The sequence below is a fragment of the Aegilops tauschii genome, chromosome 3 (assembly GCF_002575655.3).
Source record: "Aegilops tauschii subsp. strangulata cultivar AL8/78 chromosome 3, Aet v6.0, whole genome shotgun sequence".
NCBI lineage: Eukaryota > Viridiplantae > Streptophyta > Magnoliopsida > Poales > Poaceae > Aegilops > Aegilops tauschii.
The window spans coordinates 571,116,247-571,132,172 of NC_053037.3; the positions used below are offsets into that span (position 1 = coordinate 571,116,247).

At 42.5% G+C, this 15,926-nt stretch overlaps 1 protein-coding gene across 1 annotated transcript; it reads left to right on the plus strand.

Moving 5' to 3' along the window:
* The first annotated feature begins 364 nt into the window (after positions 1 to 364).
* Positions 365 to 8,993, plus strand: LOC109748465 (DNA (cytosine-5)-methyltransferase DRM2-like). Its single transcript, XM_073495631.1, is given in 8 exon segments — positions 365 to 409; positions 5,153 to 5,269; positions 5,364 to 5,472; positions 5,559 to 5,621; positions 5,665 to 5,798; positions 7,467 to 7,563; positions 7,632 to 7,723; positions 7,815 to 8,993. Coding segments are annotated over 8 exon segments (1,836 nt in total).
* The last annotated feature ends 6,933 nt before the right edge of the window (positions 8,994 to 15,926 follow it).

Genomic DNA, 15,926 nt, shown 5'->3' on the forward strand with positions numbered 1-15,926 from the left:
TTATAATCACATTTATACATGAAATATCATTTGGCTGGGGCGCTCTCACTTGGCATCCCGCGTAAAGCTTTTTGGCCTTTTTGGGAATGGTGCACCGGTGATGGATGCATGCAGCAATCGACGATGTGAGCATATGTTCCGATCATGAAACGGAAAGTTGACATGGTGAAGTGGCACTGTGACGACTGCCCCTGATCTCGAATGCGGTCTGCAACATCAACCACACTCAAACCCTTGCCCAAACCCTAGGTAATCCCTACGTCCGTCCAGTAGCAAGTTAGGACGAGGAGGACAGAGTAATTACCGTAATCTGGTGGCTGTCTTGGTAATCAGGACCATAAACGGGATACACCAACCATGGGTCATGGGCAACGACGATGAGGTCGCCGAGGTGACTTGGGACCACAAGGTTCGCTAGAGGTCTATCTGAGGGGAGCAACACACGTGTGCCTCCTGCAACAGTGGCGGCAGGGGGTTATCTGGTTAATTCGTTCCCAAGGAACCCGCGATAGCATTTTAGTTCATTGCGAGAGCTTTTTGCAAAAGTGTGGAGCAGCCCCGAGCATGCCTCCTGCCTAGCTGGCATTCACGTGTCGGCTCTGCGTCGATTTATACCTCGGGTGAACATAAAAGCCAAGTTGTAGTACCTGCAATGCATGTTTTCAATGTTCTTGTACCGAACTGGACCCAGCTGCCAAGTTTATTTACCTCGATGCTATTACCTCATAGTACAATAGGATAGTAGTAATTTTACATTAACTACTATGCTCTTAGTTTTTTTATATATTGAAAAGGATTCCATATCAGGTATAATTGATTTTGGTCTACTGTAAAAGCACTGATTTATATCGAAATTTGGATGAAAGAACTTGTCATACCTGTTGAGGTCGACAGCTATGCCTAGGCTAGCACAATTATTGATACTGTGCTTATATACTTTCCTGCAGCTTGTCCCTTAAACCCCCACTTGCCCATTGAGAGGTTGTGTAACCCGTCCTGTCTTCACTTCAACCGCGCAAGGACACATAAGATTGCGCCTTCCCATTAGTGCGTCTGGGAGATGGAGCAGAGGGCCTCTACGCCAAGAATGGCGGTATGCTTCTCTCTCCTTCCTCTTGTCTAGTGATTTTCCTACATAAATTATTATGGCATTGAAGTATTATTAGGAAGCTCTCGTACAGCCTCCATTCAGATGCGGAGCAGCCTCTCATCATTGTTTGTTATTGTTGGCTTGTATGTCTGTGTGTGATCGATTCAGTTTTTCATATGGGTTTTTGGTGGTATCTTCAACAGAGAACCCTTCGTCATTCCATTGTGCCGTTGTCCCTGACACTAGAATTATCCTGCATCATCTTCTAGATGCAAACCTTGCGCTTCTCTAAGAAAGGAACGGGCTCTCACGTGTAACAATCGACTCTCACGTGAGATCAGCGCCGGCGCAATGCATGAAGCGTCCATTTCTTCGTCGTCGCCGAGCAGCTCCTCCAGTGTGTACTTGAATCTGCCATGATCATCCTCCGCTGTGTCAACACCTTCTTAGCCGTTGTAAAGATTGCGGGCCAAGAACCCCTCTGCCGCCTCAGCATGTCCCTGGTACTGCCCTCATAGTTCTTCAATTATATCGGCTATGAACCCCAGCCGGATCCACGTCATCGTCAGCCACTACTCCGTCGGGCAGCCTTCGTCGGACATCAATCGGCGCTTGATCTCCTCAAGAATTCTGCGTTCTTCGAGGGTCGGTTCTTGGCGGTGTGGAGTTTGGGGGCGTTGAGCATTGGGGTTTCCACCGGACTTGACGTTGCGTTGGCTGTCTGGTTAACTCTTCAATATGTTTCTCTAAGAAAAGAGATTCTTTAATCTGTATGCCGTACCGTGGGATGCCAAAGAGATTACTTGCCCTTGTTCGCATTTTCTCACGTTGAGCATGCATCATGATCACACCAAGAAGGTCAGTCGCTTTGCCAAAAAGTGTGAAGTCCACTTTCATCTCTAAACTCTTTGGTTTGTCTATGATTAAACCCCCAGCCATATATCTGACTAAGATTCAACCCCCAACTTCCAAATCCGTTAAGGATTCAACCCTGCCCTCGGCCCGACGCTAGTTTCCGATTAGGATGGGGTTGACCATGTTGACCACCCAGTCAGCATGTCCTGTTAACCTAGTCAGGTAAAAAATATGATATAAAGACATACCTAGTCAAGAGATTGATGATCTACAGACACAAATTGATAAAAATATAAAAAGAGGAAGGAAAAGCATGACTCCAAAAAGTCATGCCAAAGCGACGGTAGCAAGCATCAACATGCAACAACACCAACTGTCACCTCTAGCACCATAGGAACTGAAGAGAGGTTCTTCAACGGTGGTGCCTCTGGAAAAGGAACTACGCCTCATGTCAACATTGTTAGATCCAACAATTGAAGGCCAGATCTAGGGTTTTCACCCCAAAGATCAAGTCCGAGCAAATTGCAATCAATGCCTTGAAGAAGGGAATGTCGTGCAAACACCGTCATTTCAAGGTACAACCAACTAATGTGCCGATGCCATATGGCAGGGTTATAAGCATGGCCGTCTCATGTAGGTTGGATTTGCATTTTTGTTGGAATCAACATTCATGGCGGGTGCATGCTGATTTGGGTGATGGTCTTGCGCAGTCATTCTCATCTTTACTGGTTAAATGTGCTTAATTAGAGGAAGCATGACAATGTTGCTAGTCACCTCGGCTCTCATGTACTGGACTTGGAATTACGAGAATGCCTTTTTGTTTCCCTCTCGCTCGCTCGATTTCATGTAAATGGCTTATTCTGTGGATGATTTATAATATTTCTAAGAGTTAATCTCTGTTTTTAACACATACTAAAAGTAATACATACCGATGACTGAGTAAAAATCAAACTAACATGATGTAATTTTTTTTAATTTTTCTCCGTTGACATTGAAAATGCTGAATAATTGCCTCTTTGACCTCACCAATTGTTCCTGGAATGCAAGCTGAGTTGGTAGGATTGACTTGCGCTTGTGACGTCCTCTTCTTAACATATTCTTCGATAGAGCTGGCATGGCACTATTGTTGTTTCCGCTTTTGCTTGCTTGATTTGACATGTGGAATGCCACATATTATGTTTCCATCTCACCTTCTCAATTTGACATAAATTGTGTGATCGACATCAAATTTGTAGCTTTCTAATGGTTCAACTTTATTGCTCGAGGGTCGACCATCTTCGAGATACCCTCTCAGAATTGTTGGGGGAAATAGTTCGCTTTCAACACTAAACATCATATCATCCTATCCTAAATGCCTATTTTTCCCAATACCCTGGCCAAGAGACCACTCGAGAATCCGCACGCTGGACAAGAGGGGGATTTTCATTTGTACGTGCTCTTGACAGCTAGTTCCCAAAGCACACTCATGTACCGCCAATAGCTATGCGTCATTAATTATGTTGCTACCAAGAGAAACATAAAAATGCAGGAAGTTGCTAGCTATAATGACTCAAGACCAAACAAACATGTTTGTCTAGCCAAGAGAACATTCGGCTATTGTTGTGCGGGTAGGACAGGACTTTTCAACTCCACTCACTCTGAACAACCGAGTTCCATAGCATCCTCATGCACTGCACATGGCTACATGGCATGAGTTACTTCACTACCGAGGGTAACACACCGATGTAGCAAGTGACATGAACATACTTAAGACAAATAAAACACCAGATAGTATACTTTTCTCTCTCTTTCTGACATTAATTGTTTGTATTCTTTCCTCCATATGGCTCGCGGAATTGGCCAGAAAGCAAGACCTCACATAATTAGTTGCCATGCATGTTCATCATCTTAAACACATCTTACCAATGCGGCCGGCCATAATGGCACTTGCGCACGTTCCATCTTGTGGATACTGAAGCTTGTTGATCCTACACCTGTATACGAACCTTGGGTATGATGTTTTCTTCTACTTCATACTCTACTTCAATGGAGATTGCATCATGTGTACATGAATAAGTCATGTGACTTTGTTATCATGTTTCCATGTGTGGATGGTAACATATCGAGAAAGTGTGTAATAGTTCTTTTTAGGTAGCATCGCATTTTTGCTCGCACACAATAGTAAATACAATGAGGGCCAAGCATGCATGTGTAGTAGTATGTCCTATGCTAATGTTTGTGTCGCTAAAGTGTGGAAGTACAAAGGACAAAAACATGTCCACGTGACATGTAAGTGCTCTGCATGGGAAAATATAAAAAGGAAAGAGAACAAGTTTGCGATTGTCATGTCCAATTATGTAAGTGAGTCAAATAATATGGCCCATAGTCAACTTAGGTGTGGTTACAATGATCTTACGGTTATGCTTTGTTGATTGAAAGATGATCCTCTAGATTAACAGCCAGATGTTTTGGTTTCTTTGGGAATGGCTTTGTTTTCTCTTGTTAACTTGTCATGTACTTTTAACATATAATGGATTACAAATTTTTGTATGCTGTTCATGATGAAACATTGGCACTCCTGTGACCAAACAATTCAATTATCATGTTGATACTCTTCAATAAGTTTATGTTGTTAGTTTTATGTTACAGTGATCCACCTATATGGTCCAAAACTCCTACTTCTCTCGCACCCCACCTCATGCATTTGAGCTATTGATTTGGACTTCAGACTACCATTTTTAATCAATTTGATACAAGCATCATCAAGTTGATAATGGACAAACCTGGTCAATCTGATCAGCTTTTTAGGTTTACCAACTTGATCACTCTCTTTCCATAAAATGGCCCCATTACGTATAACCGATTCTACTATCTAGTGAACTATTATAATATGAAAGCTAGCATACTTCAGTTAAATAGGAATCCCCGTTACTTGAAATTAAACAACTTATAATTGTACTCATGTACATTTTTTGGCCATTATCTTATGGCCGTGTTGTGACAGTGCCGATGGGAGTTTGTTCACTAAAAAAGGTGGTCTTTCCTTCTAGCTTTTTAAGTGGTCTACACACCAAACTTGAATTGTTATACTAATTTCATGCTAGAGATGTCAATTGTGATATCTTGTTGTTGTGACAGTGCAGGATAAAATTATTGTTCTTCTCCTCAATTGCTTTTTCCTTGGTTTGCTTCAATTATTCATTTAGGTGTGCTTAACTCATCTCACAGGGATGGACAAGTGATAGCGATGATAGTGATAAGTTTGAGTGGAAAATTTATGGTGAGGCTGAACCCTCATGGGCTCCGGCCTTGAGGAATATAGATGCTCCAGGCCCGTCCACACTTGTGCATGAGGTAGTAAATAATTGTGTACTCAATTACAGGAATTAGCCATGACTTGTTTTTATTAGTGTGATATTTTTTATGCAACTATCTAAAGGGTTCTAATCGGTGGGCCAACGAGGAAAGGTCATCTATTTATTTAGTCAAGGCATATGTTGGAATGGGTTTCCCAAAAAAGATGGTTGTGAAGGGCATCAAGGAGATTGGTAATACTAAAAGACACCGATTCATTTCATTTGTCTTGTTATGTTTGCACCTTGTGTCTAACCAAGGCTTTTGCTTTTGCTTTCAGGGCATAGTGATGGAAATGCATTGCTCGAGCTACTTCTCACATATAAGGTATTTGCCTTTGTGCGTTATTACTGACTTTATCACATGATGCTCTTGCTTCATGGTAGCAAGGATCAAATGTTAGGATCAGCGATGTCAAATGTAGGCACTTGAAGATGATGATGATCTTGATTTTGAGAATCCGGATGGCGATGACGATGCTGGTGATACAGAGACCGACTCTAATGGTTCTAGTGATGAGGTCGATAATTCCTTTTCCCTATTTTAGTAGTTGAGAATTCTTTAACCATATGTATGCTAATAAATGTGAAATCTTTGACATGCATTCCTTGGGCACCCCCTATACATACTGTTTTAGCATTGTTTTTTTTTGCTTCTAGCGTTTCATTGGTGTATAATTGCATTGTGAAGTTTGAGCAACCATTTTTTTACATAGAATTATCATGTTTAAGTTTTACCATGTAAGAGTGATCATAGGAAGTAAGTTTGAATACCATTAGGACAATGTCTCCCGCAAAGTAATCAAACGAACCTACAGGTAGTAGAAACTAAATGTATTATTGGGTTGCTTGTTTGTCATTTTCATGAATTAGAACATTTATTTCTGTTAGACACCACTCCTTTTCTCATTAGTTCCTATACATTTGAATATTAGTTACAAGCCATATGATTTGTGGAGTTATGATGCTACAAGCAAATACTATTACATGTGTTGTAACTTGTAACCAAGAGATGATTTACACATACTACAAGAACTTTAACCTACAGAAATCGAAAATTATACATCACTTATTCTCTTTGATTTATTTTCTAGTCCATGATATAGTATACAATAGGACTTAGCTAACAAGAGTTCAGGAGAAATAGAAGCTAAGCTTAAAGACCGAGTTCTAAAGAAAAAAAGGAAGAATATAGTTGGACCTAAATAATTCTATCATGCGCTCGAGTAAAGTTTGTGCTGCGACCCAGCACATCACATTTCTATAGAATCTAAGGAGGCTTGGAAACTACCATGTAGGTTAGTAAGAACTAGGTCTTAAAGAACTAAACCACATTGTTCAAGATTCTTATTTTGACTTTCAGTTACACAAAATGAACATAATACTAGAGACGTTTATTACATATCGCATCAGTGGCATCAAACTTCCCTCCACAAATAGCCTCAGGAAGAGTGGGAAATGCATATATGATGTTACTAATTTATGATGTGATAGCTGAATTTCCTATTAGTTATGAAAATAAACTTTGCAACGAGAAATCCTATTGCTCACTTCATGGCTAGATATATGTAATGCCTAAAAAACGGTAGAGAGTGTTTATTGTCTTTTACACATTTACACCTGCTCAGCAAAAAGATATTTCTTTATGGCAATGTCCTCCTGAAGACATACACATGCATTTGCCTCATCATCCATCCGTTTTTATCTTTCTATCACGAAAGCAACATGAAGAGACCAGATGAATGTGTTTCACCACTATTATGCATCCTGCATAGAGTGCCATTATATTAAACAACAAAGTTAGACATGTACCTTCACTTTATTCCAGTCCAGCACAACTAGTACTGTAAGTAGTTCTTTCAAGCATAAATTGGGAAGCATTTGTTAATGCATATAGTGACTCTCGTAATGAAGTCATTCTCAATTAGTATCAGAGAATAAGAAGTTGAGTCCTAAATTATTTCATTGATTTAGTTCTCGGTTACTTTTCTATTTCTTATTTCTTAGGTAGTCTGGGCTATTCATTTCTTGATCACTCATTAGTTGCAGCCCCCCCTTCTTTTCTCCGTCCCTATATGTGTCGCTATGTAATCATATTTCCCTATTAGCAGTCACTTATTTGGCATTAAGAAGTCAGTAAAATATAAAATGTGTTTTCTAATCTTAGTTTTTGTTGTACTTTTGTGTAGTTTCTACGGGAGATGTCAGAGAAGGACGAGAAGATCAAATCATTAGTAGACATGGGATTTTCTGAAGATGAAGCAAATATGGCTATTACAAGATGTGGTATGACTCTTTTTGGAACTGTTGCCTTAACTTTCCTTTTTCCAAGAAAGGCATCTTAAATTTCCTAGGTGTGGATGTTGATTTATGGGAATTAGTTGATTCGCTAGGTGCACCACGAATTACAGAAGATAGTCATTCCAGAAACATATCTGACCATCAGGTACCTATTGATTTGCTGTCATTTGTATATGAAAACACTTACGCTCTTGAAATTTGATGTAACGACACTGTAATATCTGTAAATTTCCCAGGTCACAGATCAATGCTTTGATTTATTTGGAGGGGGAAAGAAAGCAAGATTGATGGAAGAGAGCAAGAAAAAGAGGAACCGGTATGGAGGTAGAGCACAGGGAAATCAACCCTCCTTGGATGGTAGCCATGATGAACCAATGCCTCTCCCAAATCCAATGGTTGGCTTTAATTTGCCAGGTTATTTGCAACCATCAGTTACCCGAATACTTCCTAAACAAGATACTGGACCACCCTTTTTCTACTATGAAAATGTGGCCCAAGCTCCTAAAGGCGTATGGGCAACCATTTCAAGATTTCTTTATGACATTCAACCTGAGTTTGTGGATTCTAAGCATTTGTGTGCAACCGCAAGGAAAAGAGGCTACATCCATAATTTGCCAATTGAGAATAGATCACCCCTTCTTCCTGTGCCCCCAAAGACCATATTCGAGGCATTCCCTCATTACAAGAAGTGGTGGCCTTCATGGGACCTGAGAACACAACTCAATTGCTTGCGAACAAATATCGCAAGTGCGAAGCTGACAGAACGGATCGGGCGTGCTCTTGCAAGCTCTGACAGTCCACCGGCTCGAAGTGTTCAAAAATATGTCATGAATGAGTGTAGAAAAGGGAATCTTGTCTGGATTGGAAAGAACAAGGTTGCTCCATTGGAGCCCGAAGAGATGGAATATCTACTCGGTTTCCCAAAGGATCACACAAGGGGACTCGGCATCACGGAGAGATACAAGTCTCTCGGCAACACATTTCAAGTTGATACAGTTGCTTACCACTTGTCAGTTTTGAAGGTCATGTTTCCCAATGGAGTTAATGTGTTGTCCTTATTCACCGGTATTGGAGGAGGAGAGGTAGCTTTGCACAGGCTGGGCATCCACATGAAGGCAGTGGTTTCTGTAGAGATAGGAAAAGCTAATAAGAGGATTTTTAGGGGTTGGTGGGATCAGACTCAGACAGGCACGCTCATTGAGATTGATGATGTGAAATCTCTTACTGATGATAGAATTGTATCATTTGTTAGTAGATTTGGCGGCTTCGACTTGGTGATTGGGGGCAGCCCATGTAACAATCTTGCCGGGTGCAACAGATACAACCGTGATGGCTTGGAGGGCGAGCAATCTGCTTTGTTCTACCACTACTTCAGAATCTTGAACGCGGTCAAGTCAGCTATGGCAAGGATGTAGCCTAATTATTGTAGCACCTATTTTGTCCTTAAATAATTATATCTAGGAACCGCAACTTATCAGTGTATGAACATTGATTTGATGTTGTTTTCAAGACCAAAATTTGGTGGTTTGTGTAGACGAAGAGACTTCTTTTGTTTAGCTTCTTCATATATTTTCCTTTGCCCCTGCACTTACAACACTGTATATCAAGCACTTTTCAGGCTATGAAATTAGTGAACACAATAAGGGCAAAGGACAATGCTTGATTATGCATGGAAGCCTATATACTACAGCGTCTTATCTTTTTCTGCAGTCAACCTGTAGACAAACCGGACATTTAGTTTTCTATTTTTTAGTGCATCTTTCCTCTAGTAAAATATTTTGATATAGTAGATACTGTACATATTGCACAGGAGAGAAGTGGAGGAGTGACTGGCACATGTACATGCACACAAATAGAAAGACACTGTTCATACGGGAATGCAGAAGAACTAAATAAAAATTCATAGATAGTCCTCTCTATGCCTTTTCTCGGTAGAATGTTTCATTTTCATACCAAGTTTCCTAAGCTGAAACGAAGAAAAGATCATTTCCAGTTCTTGGACCGTACTGATCCGTTAAGCCCGTAGAATTGTGAGAGTCACTACTTGGACAACTTACATGGCTTGGTTTCTGTAGATTTTGGATCTTGAGGCAGAAGATGGCACATACTATATTATCTCTCTTTCGGAGGGGTGTGGTAATGTACTAGACGTTGCATCTGAAGATAATCTTGCTAACTAGTGGAGTCGAGTTTCTGTTGTTGATATCATTCTTGGAGACTGCATCGAGAGAGGAAGTGGAGGATTTAAGACGTGTAAATTCAGGTTTTCCTATTTTTACTGTTCTACTTTTGTTTTCTCTTTCAGTAGTATTTTGAATCACTCGGAAAAAAAAATCAGGTGAACAAAGGTCGTGCAGTGGCAGTGAGAGATACCTTGATTGCCTCCCAAATCACCACAGATCCACAGCAATAAAACTGAAACCTGCATTACTGTTCCTCTTCGTTGGAAGCCTCCTGATCCTTGTTACTTTGACCCCGGAAGCTTTGGCTCGCCATGGTGCGTTGGACCTTCCCGTGTGTCTGAATATGAGTCATGTCATCTTGGAACTCAACACCAAAGGATAGATCAAGTATTATGCCTATTCTCCAGCAAATGGATGAGGATATTAGCTAGGGGCGTCCCATTTCTGGGTTCTTTTCTATTCATGTAAATAGAGGTGCAAATTTGGCAGCTCTTATTACTGCAAAAATTGTTTCCCAAACTGATCCCGGAAAGACTGGCCCCTTTTATCTAACATGACTGTGACCACGCTGATTCGATGATCCAGGGCTTATTGCTCTAAGATAACAAAATCCAGGGCTGCTGCTACTTCTGCTGGGAACCATATGCGCGCTACGGTCCAAGCATCAGTGCGCCACCGGTTCACTGCGACAGGCCATCGTCTCATGCAATCGGGATGCACTAAGTTCTTTGTAGTACAAAGAGTTCAGGTATTAATTGCTAAGCTTTTACATAGCTGGATGAGTGAAGGGAAGGAGATCGTCATAACAAGGAGAATTTTTTTGGGAATGGCGTTTGAACTGATAAGAACAGCTTCAATAATGTTAATACTGTTGTGACATGATTATAATAGAGGGGATATCTCAGAATGTAGCATGATTAATCATTTTAAAAGTGTCTTTCCCATTAATTGTAGAAGAATGTGTAAATATCAGTCGGAAATCTTCCCAGCCGTGAGTCACAGCTCGACACAAATTTCAAGCTACAAGATTCAGTGCAAAACATGTTTGGAGTTGTTGAAGTATAAATGCATAGCATACCTTTCTCTATCAGCTTGAGCTTTTGAGTGAACTGACTAGTGCGTGCAGTTTTTACATGGTATCAGAAAAATTGCAGCCCACTCGGTCCATGTTTAGGTCTAAGAGAGCCACACGTGAGGGGGAGTGTTGAAATATAAATGCATAGCCTACCTTTCCCTTAAGGTCGAGCCTTTGGGTGAACTGACTGGTATGTACAGTTCTACAACAGTGACAAGTGACGGATACTAGCAGGCAGAGTGACGCATTAACATGCTATAAGTCTTAATTGAAACCAACGAACCGAAACTGCATGCCTTCATGGATTTCCATGATATTGTGGACAACTTATCATACACACACCTACAGGCTTCTATCCCCAGATGATATTCTCATAATTTAAGCTTACATTCTTCCTCTTTTGAACCCGTAGTCCTTTCGTTTTAGTGTCGTAAATTGTAATGATGTTCTATTTCAATAGTCAAATTGTAATGATATTTTTTAGCATAAAAGCTAGGCTTTATTCATTAGTTGGTATTGCTACCGGTATTACAGAAGTGTCATGTGGTAGCCTGAGCCAAATATGTCGGCCATGAACCAACTTTACAGCATGCCTAGCTAGTTTGTGAGGCTCAAAATTTGAGACTCTAGATTCAAACTTAAAACAGCAAGAACTAAAAGAAGTTTGCCACGAATTTATCTCTTTCACCACTCCACCATAGTTTCCACCTGATTTTTCTTCGATATGCTTCACTACCTCTTGACAGTCGGACGCAATCACCAAATTATGGAGCCCCAGGTCTTCAGCAAGAGGTAATCCTTCCCTGCATGCAATAGCTTCAAGAGTAGGCGGATCTATCAACCCTCTTATGACAAATGCCGAGGATCCCAGATAGTCTCCATTGTTGTTCCTGCACACCGCCGCGACTGTGCCGACTCCGTGAGAAACCCCGGCATCCACATTGATCTTGGCGCATCCCGGTGTAGCCGGAATCCATCTTCTCGGGACTGCAGTAACTGGACTAGTCACATAGTTCTGGACTTGGTTCTTCTCCTGTTCTAGCTCTGTGATAAAATGTGTAATGAACATATATGTCGACAGAGGGCTTTGATTTATTCCTTCACGTATTAGCTTCTGTCTCGCCCACCAAATGGCCCAGAGGGTAACTGCTACTTTGATAAACTTTTCATGTGAAAGTTGCTCGATCATGGTAAATAACCACCTCCTTGCGTTTTGTTCGGTGTTGCGCCGCAGTTCATCAATCAACTCCTGATCAACCAGTGACCAAACACAGCGAGCGGCAGTGCACTCCAGCAGACTATGCTTCCATGAGTCCAGAGTTCCACAGATAGCACATGTGCAGCTCGTAGTCATATTCCGGTGCATTCTGACGTCCTCTGTTGGGATAGACTGGCGCGCAAGTCTCCACAAGAATACCCCGATCTTAGCAGGAACAGTGGTTTTCCATAGCCGAACCCAGGCGGACTCGTCCTCTCTGCGGTTAGACGCAGCCGGGCATGATTCAAGCCAATCCTCTCGCCTCTTCTTGGTTTGAACTATCATGCGATAACAAGACCGCACACTGAAGATGCCTGATTTCTCAAACATCCAGGACCAATAGTCCGCCACATTCCTAAGACAGATTGGGATCTGAAAGATTGCCTGTGCATCAAATGGCAAAAACACCTGATTTACAAGCTCCATATTCCAATGTGCATTTCCTGAATCAATCAATTCAGCCACTAGTTGGGGTGGGTTTGGAACTCTAGACACGAGTGGCCTCATTAACTCACCCCGAGGGATCCAATTGGTGCTCCATATTTCTGTCGCTGATCCGTCACCAATTCGCCTAATGAGGCCCTACTTCATAATATCCCTACCTTCCAAGATAGATCTCCAAATCTGGGATGGATGACTTCCAATATTGGCTTCAAGAATTGAGCAGTTTGGGAAGTATACTGCTTTTAGAATTCGAGAACTAAGTGAATCTCGAGAGACCAAAATCCTCCATGATTGCCGAGCCAGGAGAGCCAAGTTAAAAAGTTCAAAATCACGGAAGCCAAGACCACCCATATACCTCGGCATTGTCATGCTATCCCAGGACACCCAATAGGGTTTCCTCTTCCCTTGTTTGCTACCCCACCAAAAAGCTCTTATAGCTGAAGTTAACTTTTCACATAATCCTCTAGGCAGCTTAAAACAAGACATCGAGAAGACCGAAATGGCTTGTGCTACTGATTTGATAAGCACATCTTTCCCTGCAGCAGAGAGTGACTTCTCCATCCATCCTCTTATCTTGTTCCATAAGCGGTCAATAAGATACTTGAACGCTCCCTTTTTGGATGAGCCCACGTCTGTAGGCAGCCCCAAGTATTTCTCGCTAAGTTGTTCATTGGGAACTTGCAAAATTTGTTTCACCTGCTGTCTCACTAATTCTGGACATCCCTTGCTGAAAAAACATGATGATTTATCTCTGTTTACTCTTTGACCAGAAGCCCTAGCATAGGTCTCCAATAAGAGAGAAACTTCTTCCGCCCCTTCCGAATTTTCTTTAAAAAACAGCAGGCTGTCATCTGCAAACAACAAGTGGTTTATCGGCGGAGCCGTTGAAGCCACTTTAATTCCTCCGAGATTAGATGACTGAACACGAGTTTTTAAGAGGCACGAAAGGCCCTCTGCTGCTACCAAAAACAAATAGGGTGAAATAGGATCCCCTTGATGGATGCCACACGTAGGATTAAACTCTTCCAATTTTTCTCCATTAAACATAACCGAGAAGGAGACGGATGACACCATCCCCATGACAATATCCATCCAATTCTGAGTGAAACCAAGCTTCAACATAATTGCTCTGAGATAGTCCCACTCGACACGATCATATGCCTTCATCATATCCAATTTCAATGCACAAGACCTGTGAATCTGGGCTTTGTTTCTTTTCATAAAATGAAGGCATTCGTAAGCAGCAATAATGTTATGCGTAATTAATCTACCTGCGAGGAAAGCCGACTGCTCATCGGAGATGATCTCCGGCAATATTAACTTCAGGCGATTAGCTATCACTTTTGATGCAACCTTATACAATACATCACACAAACTGATTGGACGGAATTGTGTAAGCAAAGTAGGGTTTTTTACCTTCGGGATTAGAACTAGCACCGTATTATTGATCTCCTTTGCGCTTTCCGTACCCGAGACAATACGAAGTTCCACTCTGGCTACCTCTTCACCACAAACCTCCCAATGATGCTGGAAAAAATGAGCGGGGAAACCATCGGGTCCGGGAGCCTTCGTCGGTGCCATTTGAAATAACGCAGTCTTTACCTCGCCGGCAGTGTAAGGTGCATTTAACTGTTCATTCATATGGGCGGTTACCTTTGCTGGTACCGCATTCAGCACCTCATCCATATCATGGACCCCTTCCGATGTGTAAAGGTTTCTGTAAAAAGAGTTAACCAAGTCCTTCATTGTTTGTACGTCCTCCGTAGAGTTGCCATCTTCCTGTACCAGCAACTTAATCAAGTTTTTCCTTCTGCGCATACTCGCCCTTAAGTGAAAGAACCGTGTATTCTTGTCTCCCGCCCGAAGCCATTCAACTCTAGCATGCTGCCTCCACATCAGTTCTTCTTTGTGATAGAGCTCAATGAGATTCTCCTTGATTTTCAATTCTCTGTGAGAGGGGCCAACCCTCCCTGGGACACTCTACAATATTTCCATCTCACGTTTTAGGGTCCTGATCTGCTTGCGCACACTCCCGAATGTTGTTCTGTCCCATGCAGATAACGACAAGGCCAGGGCTGCCAACTTTCCTTTGATTTCCGCCACTGAACTGCAGCCCCCCCCAATCATCCGCGACCTTTGTCTGCAGTTGGTAGTGGGCTTCCCACATGGTTTCATACCGAAAAGTGTGTTGTCGTTGTCTCCCCTCCACTTCTCCATATGGATGCAAGACAATGGGTGCATGATCCGATGAGCCCGCCGTAAGGTGATCCACACACGCCCTTGGGAACCGCGCAGTCCATGCACTACAAGCGAGTGCTCTATCGAGTCTAACTCGCGTATATGAACCACCAGTAACTTTATGCTCAAAAGTCCATCGAATTCCTGTATGCCCTAGATCCAGTAGAGCACAGTCATCAACAACTAATCTGAAGGCTGCAATCTGGCTTTGGCTTCTCTGCCCAACTCCATCATGTTCCCTTGCATACAATACCTCGTTGAAGTCTCCTATCAACAACCATGGGAGAGGGGAGGATCCAGCTATATCCCGAATAGTGTCCCATGTGTTTTGCCTTGCTGCCACCTACGCTTCTCCATAAACACAAGTTAACCTCCACGGGCTTGGTCCGGTTTCATCAATAAGTGCATCAATATGATACCTAGAGTAACCCTGAACATTCAGCTTTATTTCATTATTCCAAAACAAGCCCAAGCCTCCACTTCTACCAGAACTACTTACAGCATAACTATTATCATAACAAAGCGAAGTTTTCAAATTCTCGACACGTACTCTGTCTAGTTGTGTTTCTACTATACAAAGTACTGCCGGGGTAAATTGCTTTGCAAGGTCGCAAAGCTCACGAACTGTCGCGGGTCTACCCACCCCACGACAGTTCCAGCACAATATACTCATTGTGCCCCGCGGAGGCCGCTCTGGGTCTCCGCGATGGGCGCATCATTGGTCTTGTCGCTGGGGTTCTTCTTGGGCAAGCCCTTATCAGCATTAAGGACAACCTTGGCTCTCTTCTGTTATTGTCGAGATGTTGGACTTGGAGGAACTATAGGGGGTGCTGGAAGCATGAGCTCGGTACCATGCATTCCTTTAGATGTATTTTTTTCATCCATATTGCCTGTCTCCGATGATCTCTTTCTGGTCGATTCAGCATCCACCATGAAAGCATCCACGTCCTCCCTTCCTGCATGTTGCTTGGGCTGCTGGGACATGCCCCTTCCAACGCTAAATCCTGCTCCACCCCTTGAAGCTCCCTGTCCAAAGCCGCCTCTTTGGGCTCGCCCTTCTCCTGGGCCCCGTCCTGCACCACGGAACCAGCTTGCTCTCAGTTCTTTAAAAACTAGGGCCTTCGGGGGGTGAATCCCATCCCCATGCTCC